This window comes from Taudactylus pleione, unplaced genomic scaffold, assembly GCF_031769625.1.
Source record: "Taudactylus pleione unplaced genomic scaffold, aTauple2 ptg000199l, whole genome shotgun sequence".
Classification (NCBI taxonomy): Eukaryota; Metazoa; Chordata; class Amphibia; order Anura; family Myobatrachidae; genus Taudactylus; species Taudactylus pleione.
The window spans coordinates 9,154,250-9,180,975 of NW_028284601.1; the positions used below are offsets into that span (position 1 = coordinate 9,154,250).

The 26,726-nt window shown below is 45.1% G+C and overlaps 1 protein-coding gene and 1 pseudogene across 1 annotated transcript; one reads left to right on the plus strand and one right to left on the minus strand.

Annotated features, from left to right (window-relative positions):
- Positions 1-22,177, minus strand: LOC148518767 (olfactomedin-4-like). Its single transcript, XM_088477140.1, has 7 exons — positions 22,025-22,177; positions 11,085-11,131; positions 10,639-10,669; positions 7,526-7,675; positions 5,202-5,414; positions 3,890-4,052; positions 1-833 (listed from the first exon to the last, which is right to left on the minus strand). Exons 1-7 carry the CDS (start codon positions 22,175-22,177, stop codon positions 1-3), a joined length of 1,590 nt encoding a protein of 529 aa, XP_088333266.1.
- LOC148518768 (5S ribosomal RNA) lies at positions 20,027-20,149 on the plus strand (annotated as a pseudogene).
- Positions 22,178-26,726: the final 4,549 nt, after the last annotated feature.

A 26,726-nucleotide genomic window follows, 5' to 3' on the forward strand; every position in this document is an offset into this window, starting at 1 on the left:
TTATATGTTAGGCTCTTTTCCTTGGAGGGACATGAAAGTTAGGTCATAGGTGACCAGATAGCCATCGTTGTACATGTAGAGCTTGTGATCATTGGGGTTGTAGGACAGACTCTGCACATTCTCCAGCATCTTGTCTAACTGGATACGCAGATGCTCATCTTTACTGGTTTTAGTGTCGTACATATAGAAAATCTCCTCTTGTCTTGTGGTGAGGGTTCTAGTAGCATATAAAACCCCGCACACCATGAATGCATTGGTGACTCCACGTTTGTACAGGGAAGTGGACCAGGTTTGCACTACCGCAAGAGAAGTGGCATCAAGTTTACTAATGATAATGTTACCACCCATCTGTTCAGTTGCATAAATGACCCAAAGACCATCTTCATCACTGGCCAGGTCAATGTCCTGGTAAGCTGATGATGAATACGAGAATCGGTTATTGTAGGTGGCATCATTGAGAACTCTGCGCTCCACCACGTTGGTCTGTGTGTTAAATTTGCAGAGGTTTCTTGTGTTGTAGCAGTTATAGTACATTGTGTTGTTGTACATGATCATCCCTCCTCCTTGTCCAGTATTGGTATAATCATTACCCTTGAGGAGGACCTTTTCTATATAGTTTGAGTAGATCAGGAGATTATTATAGGAAGAGTAGAAGCGTTGGGTGGTCATTATTCTTGCATCTGTATTTAGAGGGGATACCCATTGAATGCTCTGATCAGCTCCTGGTAGTGAATCCCTTCCCCATCCTCCATATTTGTAGCTGAATCCCAGCCAGTTCAACTGTACTACAAACGGTTTGCTGATACTCATGATTTTTCCATGCTTGCAATTGCCTGTACAATGAAAGAATTAAATATAAATGTGATATTTACTAATAAAAAATTAAGGCAAAATGCAGCTTTTTAAGGTTTAGTGTATGAGTATGTATTTATTTTTTAATCTTTTTCTCATCCAACAGAGAATAAAAACAAAATCACATCACACAGCCAGAAGTAAATTACTAAGCTGCTACTAATATGGACCAAAAAGTGGAACAGCAATAGGTTGTATTGATTAGTCTTTGTATGGAATCTTTCACTCTGTGTAACATATTAGCAACCTCCATTCTCAACTCTAATCCATGCCTAAGTGATAAATCTGAACCTACGCAATTTCTAACCATAGCAATCTACTTCATTCTGAAACTTTTCAAAGCTCTGATCTTGTTGTCCATATTCTAAAAATATTCCGGGCCTTCATGTAGTGGAATTTTTATGAGCAGAAAAAAAAAAAAAACCCCTTGGCCTGTTGTAATCTACTGCTCTCTAGAGAGTATTTCAAAGAACCTACAGTTCAGGACAGTTAAAGTGACTCCCAGAGGAAAATCTATTAAGAAGTCAAATTGTTGGTGATTTTGAAACCGCCACAGATCTCTGTACATTTCCAGGGATATTGCGCTCCAAGACGCAATTTGGATAATAAAAACTCAAATATGCCAATGTGCACTGCCTTCAAACCTTGAAATTGCATGTGATTTAATTAAACCACCATTAGTAATATAAAACATGAATTGCAGCAGATCAAGAGAAGAAAAAGAATATGAATAAGTAATGAATATGCCAAAACACAATGGAAAATAGGTGAAAAAATTATAAAAGAATTATGTGATTTATTTTTTTCCATTAAAAATCAACAAAGGTATCAGTTACTGTACATTTATATATAAAGAGGTATTATTAATTAAGCATTATGCAGCATTATACAAGGGCACTATGCCTTAGGCAGCATTTTATGATGGCATTATTCATTAAGCAGAGTTTTCTAGGGGCATTATTCAATACAAGGCTTTATACATGAGAATTATTGATTAGGACGCATTATACAGGAGCACTATTGAGGAAGCGTTATACAGAAACACTATTCATTAGGATACATTATACAGGAGAACTATTCATTAGGAAGCATTATACAGGAACACTATTTATTAGGAAGCATTTTACAGAAGCACTATTTATTAGGATGCATTATACAGAAGCACTATTCATTAGGATGCTTTTTCACGGCTTATCTTCCTCTCCAAATGCTCTACATCTGCCTCCCCTCTCCTACTAGCCCTCCACTGGCTCCCCTTCCCCTTCCGAACCCAATTCAAGGTTCTCACACTCGCTTACAAAGCCCTCACACACTCCTCTCCCATTTACATCTCTAACCTCATCTCCCTTCACTCTCCTGTCCACCCTCTTCGTTCAACAAATGCACACCGGCTCTCATGCCAACTGATTACTTCCTCCCACTCCCGCCTCCAAGACTTTGCCCATGCTGCTCCCCACCTCTGGCAACGTGCACCATTTTTTCTAATATATCACCCAAAAGGTGGGCAATGGCAGCGGGTATGGGAGGGGCGTCCTGCACACATTTTGTCCTATTCTGAGTTCAGTGTGTGCAGCAATGGTGTCCCCCTATTGACAAAGAGCTCTACATGAGTTCTATTTATTAAAAAAACATTTACTGAAGCACAATTCATAAGGGGCAATGATTATTGCTGAAGACACAGGACAATGATCGTCATTGACGTTATGGGGAAACTATTGTTTTATGGAAAAAGATGGAGGCACTGTTTAATTTATTTTCCTGATACCCACCAACCAGGGATATCTGGAGGGAGCCAATGATATTTTACACTGGGTTGGGCATCCCTAGGTGTAGGACCCAAAACTTGGTCATGATGCCCACTACATAAGTGATTCTCAAATCCAATCCATGGGTCACACTAATACCCCTTTTCCACCAAAATTCCGTGTCTGACCCGGAGTTGGAACAGAGTTCCTATGCGGATCAGACCCGGAATTTAGCCGGCGCCGACTCGGGATATTCCCGAGTCAGCGCCGCTCACACTGGAGTCGGGTCTGCATAGACCCGGCTTTCCCGGCGTGAAAGTGGACGCTTGGAGATGACATCTCCAAGTGCCACTGAAGCCGGACCCGAAGTGCGCTGTTCTCACAGCAGGGTTTCACGGGCTAAGCCCGTGTTAAACCCTGCTGTTTACCTGGGTTGGATTGCCAGGTCACTCGACCCGGCGGTCCAACCCTCTCCCCTTTTACACCAGGGAGCTGCCCGGGTTAACCCTGCAATAACCCGGGTTTTAGATCCGGTGTAAAAGGGGTATTACAGTGCATGTTTTCTCAAGTGAAATGATCAAGACCACCTGTGGATTTTTTCAAATATGTCAGTCAATAATGAATACACCTGTATTCCAGCAAGGAGATATGGAAAACATGCACTGTTAGTGTGTCCTGAGGAATGAATTAGAGAAGCACTACTGGCACTGATGCTAAGTAGCACAGCCCATTATTGAAGGCAAAGGGTAGTTTAAATTTTTTTTAACACATGTTGATAGGCAAAATACTGTCGCTTAATTTAGCCCGTCACCGTCTTATTTCGCTATCTGTAATTCCTACTGAGGTTTCTTGTGGCTTGTGAAACTGTGCCTGAGAATAATCTCACAAGCTGTAGTGTTAAAATGTAAAAAAGAAAAAATGGGATGGAGGTATTAATAACTGTAGTCTTTTTCTAATAAATCTCATTATTTAAAAATACTTAAAAACAAAAAAACTCAGAAATGTGCTGCAGTTTAGTATTTATCTTCTTTGTTTTCGATCTCTCTACCCAAAGAATGCCTGGTCTTTGAATTGACTCACTACAATGTTAATGGGGTCTATTTACTAAGCCTTGGATGGAGATAAAGTGAACTGAGATAAAGCTCCTAACTGCCAATGTCACAAGCTGTGTTTGAAAAATGGTATTTAGGAGCTGGTTGGTTGGTACTTTATCTCTGTCCACTTTATCTCCATCTAAGGCTTAGTAAATAGACTCCTTAGTCTGTTTACCAGCAGATATCGTAATGACCTACCATAGTCCACGGGGGGCATAGGAGGCTGAGGATTTGGTTTTGTATTGTTCTTCTCACAGTCTTCCAGTCGTTTCTGCAGGGCCACAATTTCCCTTCTAATTGCCAAAACATTGTTCTTATCATAGACCTCCAGCTGGTTCACCATAATGGAAATGTTCCGGATCTAGAAAGAAAAAATGAAAGACTGGTGGAATGGTCTTTAATCCGGTATGTAGTCATTATGTCAACATTAGGAATGTCGATAGTCATAATACTGCCACCAGCACCAACAACTGTGTTACATACTTACGTTAATACCACATGCATCTTAGGCAAGCACATTATACCTTGATTGAACAATTAACTGGAGGACTACTGCTCTCAGCACAATTCGCTTGTGCATTATAGTGACAGTCTACTCTCTTATCAGGTCATACCCAGCCTGATGTCACCCTGATGCTCTGCTAAAATCTAAAAATTAATATATAGGGACTTTTTCGTGATAGATTTTTTTTTCCTGCATTGCTGATTTGCGTCTTCTTATACCACAATTAGACAATTAATCAGCAGATATGACTTTGAGGATTCATACTGTATAGCTTGCGAGTCATGAAGGGATGGTGCAAGGATATACGATGATGGTGGTGACTGTAAGCAGCACTGTCTAACCTGTGATTGGATGATTGACCCCACCAGTACTTTAGTCAATAGTGCTGCAGCTATATTATATAAAGTTGTATATATCCTTTGGTATTATTTGGCATTTCCATTTGAACTACTGCAGGAAAGAGGATTCCCATTTGATTTTGCGTTTCTTAATTTATCTCAATTCATTAATCTAATTTATGCGCATAACAGTGCATTCCATAATTACAATGAGGTAATGTGACTTTAGCAATTACTATTACTACACTGTCAAAAAAGCACATCTTTACACTGTACGTACGTTCTCATGTGGCGTAAACATACACACTTCTATGCCTAAAGCAAATGCTACTGGTTTAGAGAGCTGTATGTATCTTGAGATGTCAAACTGACAGTGGCAACATGGATCAATTTAATGCAGTGATGGGCAAACTTTTGTACTTCCACTGAGCATGCCATTAGAATCTGGTGCCAGCTGATGATAGCAACTCTCAGCCCCTATGTGTGACCATACTGTATGTCCAAAGCTAGGCTAGGCTAGGAAAGAGAATATGCCTATGCAGCAGCAAGCATCGAGGAAGGCCCTATAAGTAACTCTATTAAGAATGGCAGGTTAAAAAAAAAATTGTTATACTGTACTGTACATAGCCTATATGCATAATCTTCCTTTCAGTATATCTAGTCTCACCTCCAGGTAGAGAGTTTCCACCAAGACATTGGAGCCATTTAGTGAGGATTTCAGCTGCAGGATGATTGTCTCCATCTCTCTGATCTCCAACTTCACCAGCTCAAAGTCCAGCTCGGTGTAAGAGACATCACCCTTCTCCATATGCTCCACACGTATGGTCAGGTTCTTCAGCTTCTCGATATACACAATCACTATACTCTGATAGCTGTGGATCTGCAGGGAGAGTCCACATTTGCATAGTGTAGTACCAACATAATAACACAGAAAGTGGTTAAACACCCTAAAGCTCACTGAGAGTTGGCCAAATTTGCATCAAAATGCAGGCATATAAAAAAGTATAACTGTGTATACTTTAAGACACAGATGCCTATCGTCCCAGAATGTCCGGGAGACTTTCTAGAATATTGGGTAAAGAACACAGATGTGCCCTGTTATGTATATGTGTAAAATTGTGAATCTTTCTGTAACTGCCTAAATTAGTCACATTGTACCTTCACAATCTTGTTATATGTTCCATCCCCTACATGGAGGAGTAGTAGTGGCATAATTGTTGTTAGGAACACTGAACCCCCCACCCACAGGACATTACAGCAGGAAGGAACCTGTGGGGCTGGAGACTGGGAGATACGACATGGTGTTGGTGGCAGTGGTGAAATGTGGGATGTGTGTAGATATTGAGAGGGTGTATGAAATACATGAACAAAAGGGAATGGAGGAAGAATATGTGACATGTGGACAGTGGGGGAATATGTGACAGGAAGGGAGGGGAATGGTGTATGAGCATAAGTGACAAGTGGACAGCGAGGCATATGTGATAAATGGAAGAAGGGAGATAATATGACAATATACAAATGGTAGGGGTTATATGTGAGAAGGTATTTGAGGTTGTGGACCTATGTTACAAGGGCAAAGTGTGAAGTCATATGTGACAAGGGAAGAGTGCGGGATGGACGTACATGGAGTACATACAGCCCAGTGTTTCCGAATGTCTTATTTCCCCGGCTGACCTTCTTTTCCTGATGCTCTTCGATTTCCAGGTTTATTAATGGAACAGCGTAAAACATATACACAGACTATATAGTATTTTCCCTTCAGCAGATTCCAGCTGTCGGAGAAATTGTGGTCACAGGGGAACTTTTCTCATATTTGGTGGACCTGCCCTAAGGTTTTACGATATCAGGACAAAAATTCACAGACTTCTTAACTCAATGATGAAACCTAAAGATCTGTTGGGTCTTTCTCCTTTTTCTACTCACCTCAAAACCTTCTAAGACGTTCAATAAAACTTGTCTATCATATATTATCAGCTGCCAGAGCTATGATAGCACTCCACTGGAAATAGCTGGAACCACACCCCATTACAGCTGTCAAGAACTGCATCTGTCACGTCTCATGCATGGAAAAAGATGACCTATTACTTGCATGACAGACCTGATCTCTTCCCACAATGTGGAACCCCTGGCTTTTCAGAGAAAACTGCTTGCACTACTTTCAAGCTTTCTCTTTCTCCCTTCATAATGGCTCCTCTTCCCCTTTCAGTGAGGCTAACTTCCCTTCCCCACCTACAGTATTATCACCTGTGGTTCGGTCCCTGGGCCTGATTCAGAGGCGCTCACAAAAAGCGAGCGCTCGCTCTGAATCAGGGCGGCCACTTTTTTTTTTGTCCGGCCTCCTGGCCGCTCGCTAAGCTGTGGGTGACCACCCACAGCTTTTGCGGGCGGCCAGGTGATGGTCGCGAACATTGCGACCATCGGGCTTGCGAAGAGACCCTGGTGTTAAGGTCTTGTTCCCGCAAGCCCAAGTGAGCTTCCGGCTCTAATAGAGCTGGAAGCTCACTACTGACATCACGTGTGATGTCAGTAGGGCCACCTCCAAACGGCAGGCGTTCTTTCCGGCAGGCGTTCTTTCCAGCCACCCCCCTCCCCGCCTACAAAACGGGGCGAGCTGTCGATCAACATCGACAGCCGCCCCGTTTGCAGTGAGCCCTGGAGTGAGAGAATCGACCCGCTTGCGAGCGCATAGCGCTTGCGAGTGGGTCTGAATCAGGCCCCCTGTCTGCTCCCCCCCTCCTCTCCAAACCCTCACCTCTGCCTTTCCCCTGTAGCCTGATTGTGCATGGTTGATGATTTCCTGTTTCTTTATGTTTATTCTGTACATTACGAAAATGGACCATGCTCTTGATGTACTTTTAGTGTTGTTGGTTTAGCAAGTCATGTTTGTGTCCTTCAAATATGAAGAATATAAATCCCCCACTGACACTAGTAAGTGCTTTTCGGGTTTAAAACTGACCAAAACTCTATGATTATCTGAAATACTCCCGATACCTTAGTGATCTCCTTCTGGACAGTGATACTCAGGTTGCGGTTGGTTATCTCCAGGATCTCCAATCGATTTGCAGGAAACGTGGTGTCTGGGAGGACGACGGAGCAGTGACAGACCCCGTTCTCATCCAAAGACCCTGTTGAGTTTTGAATCTGTTGAAGATCAACACATCAGTATTTTATATCGAGACGTGTTTACCGTGATTATTTGGTACATAAACCCAGATAACCCACAGATATACATACATTTCAATGTGTACACAAGGACGATTCTGTACGGATCGCAATTGCGATTGCAACAGCTATTTCGTATGGAACGCAGCAGTGAAAATATGCTAATGCTTTCCAAAACTCGGCCAGCATGAAGACGCCCACAACTGCTTTCTCACATCCATCCAATGTCGCTCTTCCGTGTAAACGTCGGTACCATCGATGCGCATCGGCCACTCACAGCATTTACAGCTGGTTTGACCTGCCGCAAACACTGCAATTCTCCTCGCACGCAGTGGGCTCTCAAGCTGCTTATGCAATCACAGTGGCTAATTTATGCACGCTCAAGCAACAGAGTTCAAATGGACAGACCCACCTACACTTTTCCAACCACTCCCCCATCACCACCTCCAAACGCTGACATCCTGTCACCCACTCTGCGATGGATTCCTCTGTGTGTCCAATCGCAGCGCTCACACAATGCATCTTATACGCATGCTCAATGGCAACCAAATGCTCGATCTGCGTCCGTAGCTGCGCTTGCGATTGGTACTGAATTGGGCCCACAAAGCATTGTGCTAGACTTTGGGGTCTATTTACTAAGCAGTGTTAGGACACAGAGTGAAAAGTGATAAGTCTGTGATAAGGTGCCAGCTCCCAACTGTCATCTCACAGGCTGTGTTTGAAAAATGACAGTTGGTAGCTGATTGGCTGGCACCTTATCACAGACATCACTTTTCACTCTGTGTCCTAATTAGGGGTGTGCACCGGCCACTTTTCGTGTTTTGTGTTTTGGTTTTGGATCTGGATCTTTCTTCGTGTTTTGGATCTGGATTGGTTTTGCCAAAACCACCCTTCCGTGTTTTGGGTTCTGGGTTTTGTGTTTTGGATCTGTATTTTTTTTTAAAAAAGCATAAAAACAGCTAAAATCACAGAATTTGTTGGTTTCTCTGCTCCTATGCTATTATTAACCTCAATAACCTTAATTGCCACTCATTTCCAGTCTATTCTGAACACCTCACACCTCACAATAGTATTTTTATGTCCAAAAGGTTGCACCGAGGTAGCTGGATGACTATGCTAAGCGACACGAGTGGGCGGCACAAACACGTGACCCATCTAGGAGTGACACTGCAGTGGCAGACAGGATGGCAGTTAGAAAAACTAGGCCCCAAACTGTACATAATGCAAAGAAAAAAAAGAAGTGCAAGATGGAATTGTCCTTGGGCCCTCCCACCCACCCTTATGTTGTATAAACAGGACATGCACACTTTAACAAATCAATCATTTCAGCGCCAGGGTCTGCCACACAACTGTGGCTGAAATGATTGGTTCGTTTGGGCCTCCACAAAACAAGCTGGCAATTAATGTGTCCCTGCACAAACTGGCTCTACGGAGGCAAGATGTCATCCTCATCCTCCTCATCCACCGATTCCTCACCCTCTTCAGTGTGTACATCCTCATCCTCACAAAGTATTAACTCGTCCCCACTTGAATCCACCACCACAGGTCCCTCTGTACCTTCTGGAGGCTGGTCTCCCTGGAAGAGCTGATAATTCATTTTGATGAACATCATCTTCTCCACATTCTGTGGAAGCAACCTCCTACGCCTTTCGCTGACAAGGTTCCCGGCTGCACTAAACACTCTTTCGGAGTACACACTGGAGGGGGGGCAACTCAGGTAAAATAGAGCCAGCTTGTACAGGGGCCTCCAAATTGCCTCTTTTTCCTGCCAGTACAGGTATGGACTGTCTGACATGCCTACTTGGATGCTGTCACCGATGTAATCCTCCACCATTCTGTCAATGGTGACAGTATCATATGCAGTGACAGTAGACATGTCAGAAATTGTTGCCAGGTCCTTCAGTCCGGACCAGATGTCCAAACTTGGTCCTGCCTGCCCTGCATCACCGCCAGCGGGTTGCTTAGGATACCTAAGTTTTTTCCTGGCAGCCCCAGTTGCGGGAGAAAATGAAGAAGGAGCCGTTGACGTGTCACGTTCCGCTTCAGCTGACAGTGTGTTCACCAGCAGGTCTTTGCACCTCTGCAGGCTTGTGTCGGCCAGAAAGAGAGACACCACATAGGCTTTAAACCTAGGATCAAGCACGGTGGCCAAAATGTAGTGGTCTGATTTCAACAGATTGACCACCCTGGAATCCTGGCAAAGCGAATGAAGGGCTTCATCCACAAGTCCCACATGCCGAGCGGAATCGCTCCGTCTTAGCTCCTCCTTCACTTTCTCCAGCTGCTTCTGCAAAAGCCTGATGAGGGGAATGACCTGACTCAAGCTGGCTGTGTCTGAGCTGACTTCACGTGTGGCAAGTTCGAAGGGCTGGAGAACCTTGCACAACATGGAAATCATTCTCCACTGCGCTTGAGTCAGGTGCATACCCCCTCCTTTGCCTATGTCATAGGTGGATGTATAGGCTTGTATGGCCTTTTGCTGCTCCTCCATCCTCTGAAGCATATAGAGGGTTGAGTTCCACCGCGTCACAACCTCTTGCTTCAGGTGATGGCGGGGCAGGTTCAAGAGTGTTTGCTGGCGCTCCAGTCTTCAGCACGCAGTCGCTGAATGGCGAAAGTGGCCAGAAATTTTTCGGGCCACCCAAAGCATCTCCTGCACGCCCCTGTCGCTTTTCAGAAAATTCTGCACCACCAAGTTTATTGTGTGAGCAAAACATGGGACGTGCTGGAATTTGCCCAGATGTAATGCCCGCACAATATTGGTGGCGTTGTCAGATATCACAAATCCCCAGGAGAGTCTAAGTGGGGTAAGCCACTGGGCGATGATTTCCCTCAGTTTCTCTAAGAAGTTGTTGGCAGTGTGCCTCTTACTGAAACCGGTGATACACAGCGTAGCCTGCCTTGTAACGAGCTGGCGTTTCTGAGATGCTGCTACTGGTGACGCTGCTGCTGTTGCTGCGTAAGGTGATACATCTACCCAGTGGGCTGTCACAGTCATATAGTCCTTAGTCTGCCCTGTTCCACTTGTCCACATGTCCGTGGTTAAGTGGACATTGGGTACAACGGCATTTTTCAGGACACTGAGGACACTTTTTCTGACGTTTCTGTACAGTCTCGGTATCGCCTGCCTAGTGAAGTGGAATCTAGACGGGATTTGGAACCGGGGACACACTACCTCCATCAATTGTCTAAATCCCACTGCACTAATGGCGGATACCGGACGCACGTCTAACACCAACATAGCAGTCAAGGCCTCAGTTATACGTTTTGCTTCAGGATGACTGCTGTCGTACTTCATCCTCCTCGCTAAGGACTGTTGGAGGGTCAATTGTTTAGTAAAAGTAGTGGTGTTCCTACTTCCTCTCTGGGATGATGAACGACTCCCAGCAGCAGCAACAGCAGCAGCGGCAGCAGTAGGCGTAGCAATGCAGGATCCTCCAGAGGAATCCCGGATAGGAGAGTCAGTCATGCCAGTGACATGGCCTGCAGGACTACTTCCGATCCTGACTAAGGAGGAAATTGACGAGGAGGGAGTTGACGGTGTGGTTTGCAGGCGCTTGGATACAACAGGACAACGGGATTTAGGTGTCCCTGGACTGCTTACGGTCTTAGCCAAAGTTTCTGAACTTGACAGTAACTTTTTATGAACGCGCTGCAGGTGCCGTATAAGGGAGGATGTTCCTAGGTGGTTGACGTCCCTACCCCTACTAATTTCACCTTTACATATGGTACATATGGCAAGACAGTTGTTGTCCGGATTTGGATAGAAATATTGCCAGACCAAAGAGGTGGAATGTTTGGTCTTCTGCCCAGGCATGACCGTGATGGGCTTTTTCATCCCACGGACAACAACTGTCTCCCCCGGAGCCTGATTTAAACAAACCACATCACCATCAGAATCCTCCTCGCCAACTTCCTCCTCAGCGCCAGCTACACCAGTATCCTCATCCTGTTGTACTTCAACAGTGACATCTTCAATTTGCATATCAGCAAGTGGACTGTGGGTGCTCCTTTCAGCACTTGCAGGGGGCGTGCAAATGGTGGAAAGAGCCACCTCTTCCCGTCCAGTGCTGGGAAGGTCAGGCATCGCAACCACCACCACACTTGGACTCTCCTTGGGGATTTGTGATATCTTCTTAGAAAGCACAGTTCTTCGCTGTGCTTTTGCCAGCTTAACTCTTTTGATTTTTTTAGTGGGAGGAGGGCTTCCATCGTCATGTGAAGCTGAACCACTAGTCATGAACATACTAGGGATCGACCTTAGCCATTCCTTGCCACTCCATGTCGTAAATGGCATATTGGCAAGTTTACGTTTCTCTTCAGCTGATTTAAATGTCTTTTTCAAGGTCATTTTCCTGAACTTTGCCATTTAGGATTGTATGTGCCCTCTACTATGACATTGGGCATCGGCCTTGGCAGACGACGTTGATGGCATGTTATCGTCTATGTCATGACTAGTGGCAGCAGCTTCTGCACTAGGAGGAAGTGGTTCTTGATCTTTCTCTATTTTATTTTTATCGGAGAAAGTTTGGTCCTCCATTTATGTTATATCGATTTGATATATACGTGCGGCTAAACATAGAAAATAATTTTTTTTTTGGTTTGGACTGGAGTGTACTTTCGGGGGTTACAGCACCCTTAACGGTCAAGCCAGCCGGCCCTTTACTTATGACACAGGCGCACGCTTGGCACTACTTTGTTGATGCACGTGCGGCTACTGCGCACACAATTCACAAACACAGAAAATATTTTTTTTTTGGTTTGGACTGGAGTGTACTTTCGGGGGTTACAGCACCCTTAATGGTCAAGCCAGCCGGCCCTTTACTTATGACACAGGCGCACGCTTGGCACTACTTTGTTGATGCACGTGCGGCTACTGCGCACACAATTCATAAACACAGAAAATAATTTTTTTTTTGGTTTGGACTGGAGTGTACTTTTGGGGGTTACAGCACCCTTAACGGTCAAGCCAGCCGGCCCTTTACTTATGACACAGGCGCACGCTTGGCACTACTTTGTTGATGCACGTGCGGCTACTGCGCACACAATTCACAAACACAGAAAATAATTTTTTTTTGTTTGGACTGCAGTGTACTTTCGGGGGTTCCAGCACCCTTTAACGGTCAAGCCAGCCGGCCCTTTACTTATGACACAGGCGCACGCTTGGCACTACTTTGTTGATGCACGTGCGGCTACTGCGCACACAATTCACAAACACAGAAAATAATTTTTTTTTGGTTTGGACTGGAGTGTACTTTCAGGGGTTACAGCACCCTTTAACGGTCAAGCCAGCCGGGCCTTTACTTATGACACAGGCGCACGCTTGGCACTACTTTGTTGATGCACGTGCGGCTACTGCGCACACAATTCACAAACACAGAAAATAATTTTTTTTTGGTTTGGACTGGAGTGTACTTTCGGGGGTTACAGCACCCTTTAACGGTCAAGCCAGCCGGCCCTTTACTTATGACACAGGCGCACGCTTGGCACTACTTTGTTGATGCACGTGCGGCTACTGCGCACACAATTCACAAACACAGAAAATAATTTTTTTTTGGTTTGGACTGGAGTGTACTTTCGGGGGTTACAGCACCCTTTAACGGTCAAGCCAGCCAGCCCTTTACTTATGACACAGGCGCACGCTTGGCACTACTTTGTTGATGCACGTGCGGCTACTGCGCACACAATTCACAAACACAGAAAATAATTTTTTTTTGGTTTGGACTGGAGTGTACTTTCGGGGGTTACAGCACCCTTTAACGGTCAAGCCAGCCGGCCCTTTACTTATGACACAGGCGCACGCTTGGCACTACTTTGTTGATGCACGTGCGGCTACTGCGCACACAATTCACAAACACAGAAAATAATTTTTTTTTGGTTTGGACTGGAGTGTACTTTCGGGGGTTACAGCACCCTTTAACGGTCAAGCCAGCCAGCCCTTTACTTATGACACAGGCGCACGCTTGGCACTACTTTGTTGATGCACGTGCGGCTACTGCGCACACAATTCACAAACACAGAAAATAATTTTTTTTTTGGTTTGGACTGGAGTGTACTTTGGGGGTTACAGCACCCTTTAACGGTCAAGCCAGCCGGCCCTTTACTTATGACACAGGCGCACGCTTGGCACTACTTTGTTGATGCACGTGCGGCTACTGCGCACACAATTCACAAACACAGAAAATAATTTTTTTTTGGTTTGGACTGGAGTGTTCTTTCGGGGGTTAGAGCACCCTTTAACGGTCAAGCCAGCCGGCCCTTTACTTATGACACAGGCGCACGCTTGGCACTACTTTGTTGATGCACGTGCGGCTACTGCGCACACAATTCACAAACACAGAAAATAATTTTTTTTTTGGTTTGGACTGGAGTGTACTTTCGGGGGTTACAGCACCCTTTAACGGTCAAGCCAGCCGGCCCTTTACTTATGACACAGGCGCACGCTTGGCACTACTTTGTTGATGCACGTGCGGCTACTGCGCACACAATTCACAAACACAGAAAATAATTTTTTTTTTGGTTTGGACTGGAGTGTACTTTGGGGGTTACAGCACCCTTTAACGGTCAAGCCAGCCGGCCCTTTACTTATGACACAGGCGCACGCTTGGCACTACTTTGTTGATGCACGTGCGGCTACTGCGCACACAATTCACAAACACAGAAAATAATTTTTTTTTTGGTTTGGACTGGAGTGTACTTTCGGGGGTTACAGCACCCTTAACGGTCAAGCCAGCCGGCCCTTTACTTATGACACAGGCGCACGCTTGGCACTACTTTGTTGATGCACGTGCGGCTACTGCGCACACAATTCACAAACACAGAAAATATTTTTGTTTTGGTTTGGACTGGAGTGTACTTTCGGGGGTTACAGCACCCTTAACGGTCAAGCCAGCCGGCCCTTTACTTATGACACAGGCGCACGCTTGGCACTACTTTGTTGATGCACGTGCGGCTACTGTGCACACAATTCACAAACACAGAAAATATATTATTTTTTTAGCACTTGGGGGGAGCACCCCTGATGGACAGAGCACCCCCTGGACAACACTACAGCACCCCTTTAGGACTGGGACACTGCACAGGACTTTGGAGTGGACACAGCCCCTATGGAGAACTGACTGCACAACACAGTCCAGCCAGCCCCTATGGACTTTGAAGTAGTGGACACAGCCCCTATTAACAACAGCAGCACAGCACAACACAGCCAGCCCCTATGGACTTTGAAGTAGTGGACAACAGCAGCACTACACTACACTACACTACACAGCCCTAACTCCCACCCTCCCACAGCCACAGTGTCCACACTGTCCACAGCCGAGTGAGAAAATGGCGCCGACGCGGGTACCTTATATAGGATCCAAAACCCTCGAGACTCGGAAGGCGGGATGATGACGTTTTGCCTCGATTTCAGATCCGAGTCAGGCGGGAAAAGTCGAGCCTGACTCGGATCGGACTCGGATCGGGGGGGCTCGGGGGGGTTCGGATTTCAGAAATCCGAACCCGCTCACCCCTAGTCCTAATACTGCTTAGTAACTAGACCCCTGAATCTTGTTTTACAGTAGTTTATCTTATATTGTTATAAGTATTCCTGGAGCAACATTTCTGTATTTTAGGCACAAATATATTTTCCTAAAGGAATTATTCCTAGTCTTTCCACCAGCGCCATCCACAAATTTGGAAAACATAGCTGCCAGAAGTTCCATGTTTTATACTACAGCACTAAACGTATGTCAGACCTGCCTTTACAACTTATTTGGGTTCTCCACTGTATAATACTGTATGTTTGCAAGGAGGGGGAATTAAAAGAAATATACCATGTTTAAAAGGAAAGTTCCTTAATTCTAGCAGACAACAAGATTCCAACTTCCATCTACCTAATATTGTGTAGCAGATATCCCACTGACCGGGGGCTGTGTGTAGGAGGAACAGGACGGGTGCTAAATACAAGCATGAATGTTTGCAGACACATAATAAATAACTAATACACCTGTTGATGATTACTTGTCTCATGGTCATAAATGCAATGGCACTATACTTCATATACTGTAACACATGGGCCATAGAGACTCTATTTAATAATATCATCACCAAAGTGTCAAATATGAATGCTTGTGTTATCGCATACACAATGGGGCCTATTCATCAACACTAAAATAACGTTTTTAAGGACATTTTACTTAAATAACATTATTTTGGTATTCATGAACAGACTTAACACAGGAGATATCACAGATATCTCCTTGCTAAGTTCCCCTGCGTTAATTTCCACACTCCCCATACATTAGTATGGGGATGTGGAAATTGTGGTATTCATCAAATTCCGAAAATTAGAAATTTTCGGAATTTGATGCAGTTACTATTCGCCACTGTGAGGTGGCGAATAGCAGAATCCACTTACCTGTATCAGCGTGTGCAGGTCCCCCGACGAGTCCCTCCGGCGCTCTGCTCCGTCCTCAGGCTCAGGAGGCTGGTCGGACATGTGTGCTCCCCAGCAGAGCACAAGAAAGTTTAGAAAAAGAAAAAAAAAAATTTTTTTTCTAATCTGTCATGTGGTCTGCTGGGAAACCACATGACTGACCAGCAGGACGGAGCCGGAGGCTGCTGCACGGACAGGTAAGTCGGGGGGGGGAAGGTGAGCGGAGGGGGGTGGGGGAGGATCGGGGGGGTACGAAATTTAACGCATCTGTAGGCAGTGCTGCGCATGCGCTGGTTTTACAGATGTAACAGCGCATGCGCAGCACTGTTTCCAGATGCGATAAGGTAGTGTAGAGAGGGAAAAGTATCTATTTCCCGAAAAGCTGTCATCGCAAAAATGACAGCTTTTCGGAATAGATAGTTATGGAGAGGTGGAATGATGAATTCCACCTATAATTAGCTAGAACTCCATGAGAGTTCTAAAGCTAATTATCTCCAGAGAATTTTAATGTTTAATGAATAGGCCCCCAAATCAGCAATGGAGCAGCCACCTCATCAGATATATGAAGCTATGCACCTTACTACAATCACATCCATGTTTTATACCCCTTATGAATTATGAACTGAACAAATCACAAATAAGTAAAGCAAACAAACCTCAATGGATCATATTGTTATACTGTAGCTGAAGTGAGCAGATATGACATAAGATGTAAAATTCATGGGCCAGATTCAGAGATGGGCACTAATGCGATCGCAACTGTGATTTCTCACAGAACGGAGCTGCGAAAATATGCTAATGTCTGCAAAGATCACCTGAGCATAGAGACACCCACTGCTGCCTTCTGCATGCGACGACACATACCTGCGTAAATATCGGTAACATCGTCGCACATCGGCACCCATGTTTCTCATACGGAAGATCTGACCTGCCGCTGATTTGGGAGCTCTCCTGACATGCAGAGCTGCGTATGCACCGCAGTGGCTAATTTATGCACGCCCATGTAACGGACAGGCACGCCTGTGGTTTTCTGACCCTCCCTGTTTTCACACTGAAACGCTGACAACCTGTCACTCACTCTGCGGTGGATTCCTAGGTGCGTCCTCCATCGCTCCACATGCGCAGTACGGCTTATTCGCATGCACGATGGCAATGAATAGCTCGATCTGCGTGAGAAACTAAATAGCGTCCATCTCTGAGTCATGCCCTGAGTTGGAGATATGTACAGTACAGTAGTTTGTGAAGCTAGAATGATATAACTATTTATTCTAAAGCAATAAGTAATACAGTAAATTGAAGTCATCCAAATTCCTTCCTATAACATGGAAAAGTATATCACCTTTCTCTATAATAAAGGTTATTATACACTTGCCACCTCTAGTCATCACTGCACTGCTTTTATTATTTCAGGTGGATTTGGTTTTGATTTGAAGATGTTCCAGCCACTAAAATAAAGCACCCCAGCAATGAGAAGCCCAAGGGATAGCCATTGTGACTGGGGTGGGGTCCCCATATTGTAGGTTTGTAAATTATGGTAGCAAGCTGAAATAGGTGGAGACAGAGGCTGCTGTGTGATAAATTATGTAAACCCCATGTCTGCTAAACAGGTACCCTAAAAGACTGCAATGTTGCTGCTTCTTGGGTGGTCTCATTTGTTTTCCTATAGACTGCTGACACAAGGTGGCCTGGAAGAGGCCATGTAAGTTTCAGTTATGGGGTAGGCTGTGATTAGTATAGGGTTGGTCACTCTTTTTTCTTTGTTCCAGCCATCTACTGAAGGCAACTAGAATGGCACTGATTCACCCAGAGCTAGCGCTTATAATGGGGTAGCAAAAGGGGTGTGGGCCGCAGAGGGGCAAAAGCAGGATTTCTAAAGGGGGGTTAATTAGTACTTAACAAGCTATGGGATCTATGTACTAAGCCTTGTAGAGAGATAAAGTGGACAGATATAAAGTACCAATCAATCAGCTCCTGTCATTGTTCCAACGAAGTCTAAAATGTGACATTTAGGAGCTGATTGGTTGGTACTTTATTTCTCTCCACTTTATCACTTTCAAAAGGCTTAATACCAGTGGCATCCCTCCCCGCAGTGTCACCCGGTGCGGGGAGGGATGCTGTGCGTGACGCCAAAACGGGGGCATGGCCACATGGACAGGGGACGTGACCTTGTGGCCTGAACCCCCATGCTTATTACTGAGGGGGTGGGGAGTGCCGGAGGTGCGGACTGTCCTGTGTGCAGTGCCGGCTCCCTCACAGTGTCAGGAGCCGAGTGCTGCACTTAATGCTACAGTGCAGCACCAGGCTCCTGTCAATGAGGGGGAGTCTGCACCTTAGTGTCACCCCTCGGCGGGTGATAAACAGGTGCATCCCGCACCTCCCTTGTGATGCCACTGCCTAATACATAGACCCCTATATTTTGATATGGTGCGGTAATGGAGTAGTGGGTGCATCCCACACACACAGCAGACTTGGTAGGAAAAAAACTGCTGTCGCTGGGCATCAGGGCCGTAGCTAGGGTAGTGCGGCCGGTGCCATCGCACAGGGCACCACAGGGCAGGGAGTGCTGTTTGGGCCTATCAAATTTCTGTTTATTATCATTCTTGCTTGTAGCTTCCTCTTATTTCATCCCCAGCATCTCCTGGCCTCTCCTTTCTCTTCCCTGGCCCTTCCCCATGAGGCCATTGCCCTTTTTTGGGTGCATTATGTCCCTTTGAAAAATGAGGGGGGCGCCAATGCTCTTTCTCGCACAGGGCACCAAAAAGTCTAGTTACGGCTCTGCTGGGCATATAAAACAGCTCAGTTCTATCCCTTATACTGCATGTTGTGGCCTCAGCTCTAATAAGCTATTGTGGTCATGATATAATATAATAGATAGCACAGGTTGGTTATGCCATAAACTACTGTATTATATTCTTGGGGTTCTGCTGACCCTATGCCTGTAATCCAGGGACCCTACTGGGGTATATCATTTTGGACTAGCATTAACATAACCGTGTCTGTGCTACTAGCCAGTCATCTCTGAATGCACAGTGATCACCTTGGAAATATAATGAATCATTTACATGTATCAGCCCATAGGGTCTCATTCAGACCCGGTCGCAAGTGCTGAGCGCTCACAACCGGGTCGATGTTTGCCCACTGGGCATGCGCACGTCGGAGCTGGCCTAGATCAACAACAATCTTTATTCATTACTCAATACAGCAATCAACATAGGGATTTGGAACAGATTTTAAATAAAAATTGGCACATCTTATTGAGTTACAAACCAACATTTGTCTACAGGAGAGCCTCTAGCATTAAGCAAAAACTTGTGAGAAGCCATCTGTCGCCAAGTAAAAATCTTGAAGCCAATAACCACAATTGGCTTATTGATAGGAAAAAAGGTTTTTTCTATTGCAACCATTGTAGAGCATGTAAAACCACAAATAGAAAAACAACTACTTCTATCACGAACTTTGTCTCCTTCACTACAAAAAAAGGATATAGGATGAAAGACAAATTAAGCTGTGATTCTAAGGGTACCATCTATTTGCTCTCATGTCCCTGTGGACTTCAGTACATCTGCTGAACCATTCGGAAACTCAGTACACGCCACGGAGAACATATGAGAAATATTGAAAATGGACTTAGGACACATAGTGTGTCCGAGCATTTTAATCAGTATTATAACAAAGATTCCTCCTTACTTTCATTTCAAGCCATATCTCTAGTTAAACCATCCTGGAGAGGAGATAATTATATTAAATCCATGTCAAGAGAAGAAAGCAAATGGATATTCGAAATGAAGACTTTAACACCTAACGGCCATAACATAGATTTTGAGCTTTCCAAATTTTTGAACGAGGGCTCCTGATTGACATGCACGGGGTCAGGGGTGACTGGGTTCGTTTGAAGTTGCGACGGATGGAGAGATTTTTACAGTCATACCACCCTAGATACGCCCAATAAATACCATCAGAACTTGGAAGCAAAGGAGGGCTGGGCCTGGGTAGTACTGGGATGGGAGACCTCCCAGGAAATACAGGTACTGTAAGGAACAACATATCTCCGCCATCCGGAGCGGACCCGTGCGGACCTGTCGCCCTGTCCCTCTGGAATGACACTTTGGGATCCCAACTTCAGATTTTGGACAACTTACAAGGAATTTTTTGACAATGCAATGCAACAAGCAATAATCCTCAAGACTAAGTAAGAGCCCTTCCCTTAGATAGAAGACCTAGGCTAGGGATTTACCTCCCTATTGCCCATAAGCACAAAAGTCTTTCATGTGAAATTATTTACACAAGCTATGTGTTTAATCACCAATATTACTTCAAACAGTTCCAATAGTCAATAAGGGCATTCTCTTCTCCCTCTTTCTTTATTCAAAATATTTCTAATACACATTAAGGACACTTTCTCTTTTTAATCAAAATCATTTTCTTTTATAATTAACATGAATACAAGAGAATTCTTATAACGTTTAAATCCATATTCCTTTTTACCATCACACCCCCTTTCCTACCTTTTTAACATTAAGAAGCGATGCATATTTATATGACTTGTTATAAGCCAAACATATACACTCCTTATTTTTTCTTTGACCAATTCCGTTTTTGGGTGTCCCGTCTTTAGATAGAAACCTATAAAATACACCCATTTTTAGGAACTATAGCAACACAAAGACCAGCCTCCTTTAACTAGGAGCCAAAGATTACCAGCTGGACTCACGTAATAAAATACACTCATTTCTCAGGAACTGCAGCAATATAAAGACCAGGCTCTCTTAATTAGGAGCCAAGGATTACCAGCTGGACGCAATTTAAGACAACCATTTAATTGAAGAATATCTACAGCATGAATCACTGTCCCTGACGAAACCCGACCGGGAGAAACGTGTTGGTCACACCCACCACACACTTACTCAGCATTTGTCCTCACTTCACCACTGAACTAGAGACCATACCAGTAATTGCGGAAGCAGAGAGGACAGCCGTAAGGCAAGAGCTCTGCCAGACGGGACTGCCTCTACCGCTTAGCCGCCGATACCAACTCCCTGCCGTTACATGCTGCCTGCACTTCAGACATGGATGTCATTCACTGAACACAGGAACTCACCAGCATGGGAGATGCAGCATGAGAATCAACTGCAGCAGCGGTGTGACGATCGGGTCTACATCTGACTATTGAAAGCATCCCCATTACCTGCTGGATAAGTAGATACGGAGCAAGGAGCGCGCACCCCAGGACATTGTTTTGTTACTAAACCATTTTGCTGTTTCCATTTTTAAACCCTTTTTTCATTTTTTCTTTTATATTTTCCCCCCCTTTTTTTATATATTTTTTTTTCTTTTTGGCCGTTTGTCATCTATTTTTAACCTGTAATCATATGGGACTTGTGACAACCAGAGACCTTTCTTTTAATGGCACTTTATGTGGACACCCACAGCTATGCGAGCGGACAGGAGGCTGCTCCAATAATAGTTAGGACGGCCTTGATTCAGAGCGAGCGCTCTTGTCAGAGCGTCCGGCTCTGAATCAGGCCCTCAGTCCACTGTAAGATCGCAGTGTGATTGGCTTAGATAGCTGGTGGTGGGAGGTACCGCTTTGTTGCATTGATTGGCGCATGACTGCCAGGAATGATGAAATTACAAAGAGCGAGCAGTTACAGAGGCACATAAGGACAAAGGGCAGTAGCCCGGGTGCCCCTGACACTAGATCTCCTTATTTACTATTAAATATTTATTATGCATGCACGTTATATTGCATCATATTTGGTCAATGGGTTATTGATCTGGTAATGACTCTGGTCACATTCCATATATGTATAACTATTTCCAAAAGGAAAACATATTAGACTGTGGCCAGAAATAATAAGCTAATTTTGCTGCAAATTCCCTTATAGTAATTTGGAATTTAGAAAATAACTTACCAGACTGATGGCCTGATACTGGCAGATGACCAGAAGCAAAATGAGTAAGGTGAACATGATGCCCTTCTTTTCTTCTGTACCTGAAGCCTCACAACGATCTATTTTATACAGTAGGCCACCTGTTGCCACGCCCACTTTACCATCACCTCGCATCGATATCAATAATCTCTTGGTGCACTACCAAAATTTGAAAGACAATGGTTGTAAAACCTGTTGAAGTCCAGTGAAAATTGACACAAGTTATCTGCACAATTATATCTAGCTAATTGTGGGAATATTATAGGGATGTGCACCGACCCCCGTGTTTTGGTTTTGGTTTTGGATCTGTATCTCCTTCAAGATTTTGGATCTGCATTTGGTTTTGCAAAACACCCTCAAGTGTTTTGGTTTTGGTTTTGGATCTGGATTTTCTAAATAAAAAATAGATAAAAAGTTTTCAAAACAGCTAAAATGTAATTTATGCAATCCAAAACCTGAAATTCGGATTTAATATCCGAATTCCGAACCGCAAAACGATCAGAACCGCGACCTGGATTTACCTGGATCTCCTCAGGAGATTAGAACCGTGACTCAGATTTACTCGGATTCACGAAATTCGCGTGGATTCGGAGAACCGAACCGCACACCTCTAGAATATTACTGTGAGAATTATATAGGTATAAATACAGGTTAGCAAAGTCGCAGATGAAGCACAAAGAAACTTTGCCAGGAGAACAAGTCTCGGCCTGTATAAAGAATCAGACTCGGTCGCAGACAGATGTACAAATGTTGCACATCAAAATGATCCGTGGAATCAAGCTAAATAGTTTAGTCGCTTCCAGTTGTTTTATTTATGCAAATAAGATGCACACTGAATGATGCTCAGTGTGGCCGGTTCACCTGGGATCTGGTACTCAGAGAGGGGCTGTTTGCCACAACTTGAGGAACAGTGTATGAAGATAGAACTGTAATTATAAATTATTATCGTCTATACTAGAGATGTGCGGGTTTGCATTCCTGGAATACGAACACACCCGAACATAGGGGTTACGAGTCAAACTATGGGCCTGATTCAGAGGCGGACGCAATTACCGCTCGCTCGTCCAGAAAATAGGGGTGGCTATTCAAATGAACCGTTCGCTCTTTGCGGTCTGTTCACGCCTCTAGGTCTGAACGAGCGAACAAAACTTGCGGTCGTTTTTTGGAAAAATACGCCCCCTGGCTGCTCGCATCCTACGTCATGTCCCCTATTTATTAGATTAATCGAGTACATCGACCAGCGTATGAACTGCTCGCTATTCTTGTGGTTGGTTTTTGCTACCACAATTTTGCGAGCAGTTCTGGTTATAAAATAACCCAGTGACGTGGTCAATGACGCTGCTGTATTAATTATGCACAGCCATAAAACGCCCGTTTTGACCTTTAAGCACGCCTGCGTTCTGATCTTCACTCCCCGTTTTCAAGCACCTTCCCCTGTTACCACCCACATACGCCTCCTCCCGTCACTCAAAATAGCAGGCATTTGGTATTTAGCGAACAAACGATTTTCGGCCGCACTGACTGGTTCGCGCATGCGTATTAGGATCCGTACGCATGCGCAGTTGGGCAAACATCGCTCAGAACGAACGAGCGGCCGCTTACGAGCGGCTCTGAATCAGGCCCTAAGCCCCGAGATTGGGTCTACCCACCAAATTTGGATCACAAAACAAGGCAAAACGTCATCTCTGCGGCACCAGATCATGCATGTTTTGGATTGAATATTACAGTTCCTCCCTCGTGATTTAGTGTCATTTCACACTGGAGACAGGAGGCAGAAGGAGTGGGTAGTATAGGGGTACTTAGTTTGTACTAAATAAAAAATGATTAAGAGCACTAAAGGCAGAGGCTGGCTGCAGAACTCTGTGAGGCACAAAAGAAAATGCCATAGGAGTATACTCCAGCACTGTGCTGTTGTTTGTTACTAAAAAAAAGCCTACTGGGAACCTTATTTTCTAAAAATAAAAATAAAAAGATTAGGAGCACTGTGTTTAATGGGCGCTGTGGAGGCACTGGGCCTGATTTACTACGGATCGCTACATTGCATACGCACGCAGTTCAACTGTGATAGCAAACCAAACCACTGCAATCGTAATGCAAACTTAGTACTACATAAAGACGCCAACTTCACCATACGCACATCCGTAATACTTAACAGAATAGCGAAACCATCGGTACAATCGAGTACCATTGCAGCCTCAAGCACACTTACACAAGGTCAGACCTCACTCAGAAATTGCTAACTGCAGGTCACGCTGTGAGACCTCGGGCTGCGTATGACCACACAGTGGATAATTTATGCACACCCCTGAACCAGCATGCGAACGCACTGGCACGCCTGCGTTCGGCCGACCACCCCCCTGTAACCACCAACAAATGGCACTTCCTGTCAATCACTCTGTAATGGGTCTGTGTAGCCTCTGCAATCGCAGTCCCGATCGCAGTGGCTGGTTTGCGCATGCACCCCGCGATACGTACACATGCGCAGAACACAACAATCGGCCGATTGTGTGCCTATTAGCAACTGCGATCCCAGCTGAATCATGCCCACTGTGTTCTGCCGCAGCACTGTGAGGCACAAATATCTCCATAGGAGTGGAATGCAGCACTGTGTTACTTAAAAAACTTAATACTGGGGAACTTTTTTATTATTTTATTTTATTAGGGTGGCACCCGGCTTATACTAGGGGCGCTGTGAGCCAGTTTGTTGTGTGTTCAGGTGCACAGTTAACATTTTTTAATAATATAAAACTTGTGTGTTAAAAAATTATTTGTCATTAGGGTGTCACCCGGCTTATACCCGGCTTATACTAGGGTGCTGTGAGGCAGTTTGTTGTGTGCTCAGGGCCTTCAGGCACTTTTAAAACATTTTAATAATGCAGTATAAAACTTGTGTGCTAAAAACATATAACATCATTAGAGTGTCACCATTAAAAGTGGCGCTGTAAGGTACTGTGTTGTGTGTTCAAGTACTGTTATCAAAAATTAAAATGATAACACTTATGTGCTAAAAAATAAAATGTTATTAGGGTGCCTCTATTACTAGCGGTGCTGTTAGGCACTGTGTTGTGTGTTTAGGCACGGTTATAAAAAAATTAAATGATAAAACTTGTGTGCTAAAAATATAATTTAATTAGGGTACTACCCTTATACTAGGAGCGCTGTGAGTTGATATGGATCAGTCGATAGAAGAGCAGTTTTTCACTGTTGCAACAACCCAGGTTATTGCTGGGTCTTCCCTGAAAAATAACCCTGGTCAAGTGACCTGGGAACCCAACCCAGGGTAATGGTGCAATATAAATGGTGCGACCCGGGTTATGCCTAAAATTAGCTGACTGGTGGCTGTGGACCAGTCACCTCCTACTTTTTGTGACCTCACAAGTTTAGCAGGGCAGACCAGGGTTCAGTGTGAACGTGGTTATTGCAGGAATAACCTGGATCGAAGGTCCAGTGTAAACGGGGTCTGACCTGTGGCTGACCTGGGTTGAAACTAGGGGTGAGCGGGTTCGGATTTCTGAAATCAGAACCCCCCCGAGCCCCCCCGATCCGAGGCAGATCCGAGTCAGGCTCGACTTTTCCCGCCTGACTCGGATCTGAAATCGAGGCAAAACGTCATCATCCCGCCTTCCGGGTCTCGCGGGTTTTGGATCCTATATAAGGTACCCGCGTCGGCGCCATTTTCTCACTCGGCTGTGGACAGTGAAGAGGGAGGGTGGGAGTTAGGGCTGGCTGGGCTGTGTAGTGTAGTGTAGTGCAGTGCAGTGTAGTGTTGTGCTGTGCTGCGCTGTGCTGCTGTTGTCCGTAAGGGCTGTGTCCACTCCTACAAAGTCCATAGGGGCTGGCTGTGTTGTGCTGTGCTGCTGTTGTCCATAGGGGCTGTGTCCACTCCTCCAAAGTCCATAGGGGCTGGCTGTGTTGTGCTGTGCTGCTGTTGTCCATAGGGGCTGTGTCCACTCCTCCAAAGTCCATAGGGGCTGGCTGTGTTGTGCTGTGCTGCTGTTGTCCATAGGGGCTGTGTCCACTCCTCCAAAGTCCATAGGGGCTGGCTGTGTTGTGCTGTGCTGCTGTTGTCCATAGGGGCTGTGTCCACTCCTCCAAAGTCCATAGGGGCTGGCTGTGTTGTGCTGTGCTGCTGTTGTCCATAGGGGCTGTGTCCACTCCTCCAAAGTCCATAGGGGCTGGCTGTGTTGTGCTGTGCTGCTGTTGTCCATAGGGGCTGTGTCCACTCCTCCAAAGTCCATAGGGGCTGGCTGTGTTGTGCTGTGCTGCTGTTGTCCATAGGGGCTGTGTCCACTCCTCCAAAGTCCATAGGGGCTGGCTGGACTGTGTTGTGCAGTCAGTTGTCCATAGGGGCTGTGTCCACTCCAAAGTCCTGTGCAGTCCCTGTCCTAAAGGGGTGCAGTAGTGTTGTCCAGGGGGTGCTCTGTCCATCAGGGGTGCTCCCCCCAAGTGCAAAAAAATAAAATATTTTCTGTGTTTGTGAATTGTGTGCACAGTAGCCGCACGTGCATCAACAAAGTAGTGCCAAGCATGCGCCTGTGTCATAAGTAAAGGCCCGGCTGGCTTGACCGTTAAAGGGTGCTGTAACCCCCAAAGGGCACTCCAAACAAAATAAAAAAAAATATTTTTTTGTGTTTGTGAATTGTGTGCGCAGTAGCCGCACGTGCATCAACAAAGTAGTGCCAAG

Excerpts from the sequence above, each read along its gene's own strand:
- LOC148518767 (XM_088477140.1), bottom strand. The coding sequence starts at position 22,177 with ATGCGAGGTGATGGTAAAGTGGGCGTGGCAACAGGTGGCCTACTGTAT. Across the intron at positions 10,670-11,084 it reads CCGCTGCTGCTGTTGCTGCT|ATGTATCACCTTACGCAGCA; the intron begins GCTGGGAGTCGT and ends CCCACTGGGTAG. Across the intron at positions 7,676-10,638 it reads TACGCAGCAACAGCAGCAGC|ATTCAAAACTCAACAGGGTC; the intron begins GTCACCAGTAGC and ends GATCTTCAACAG.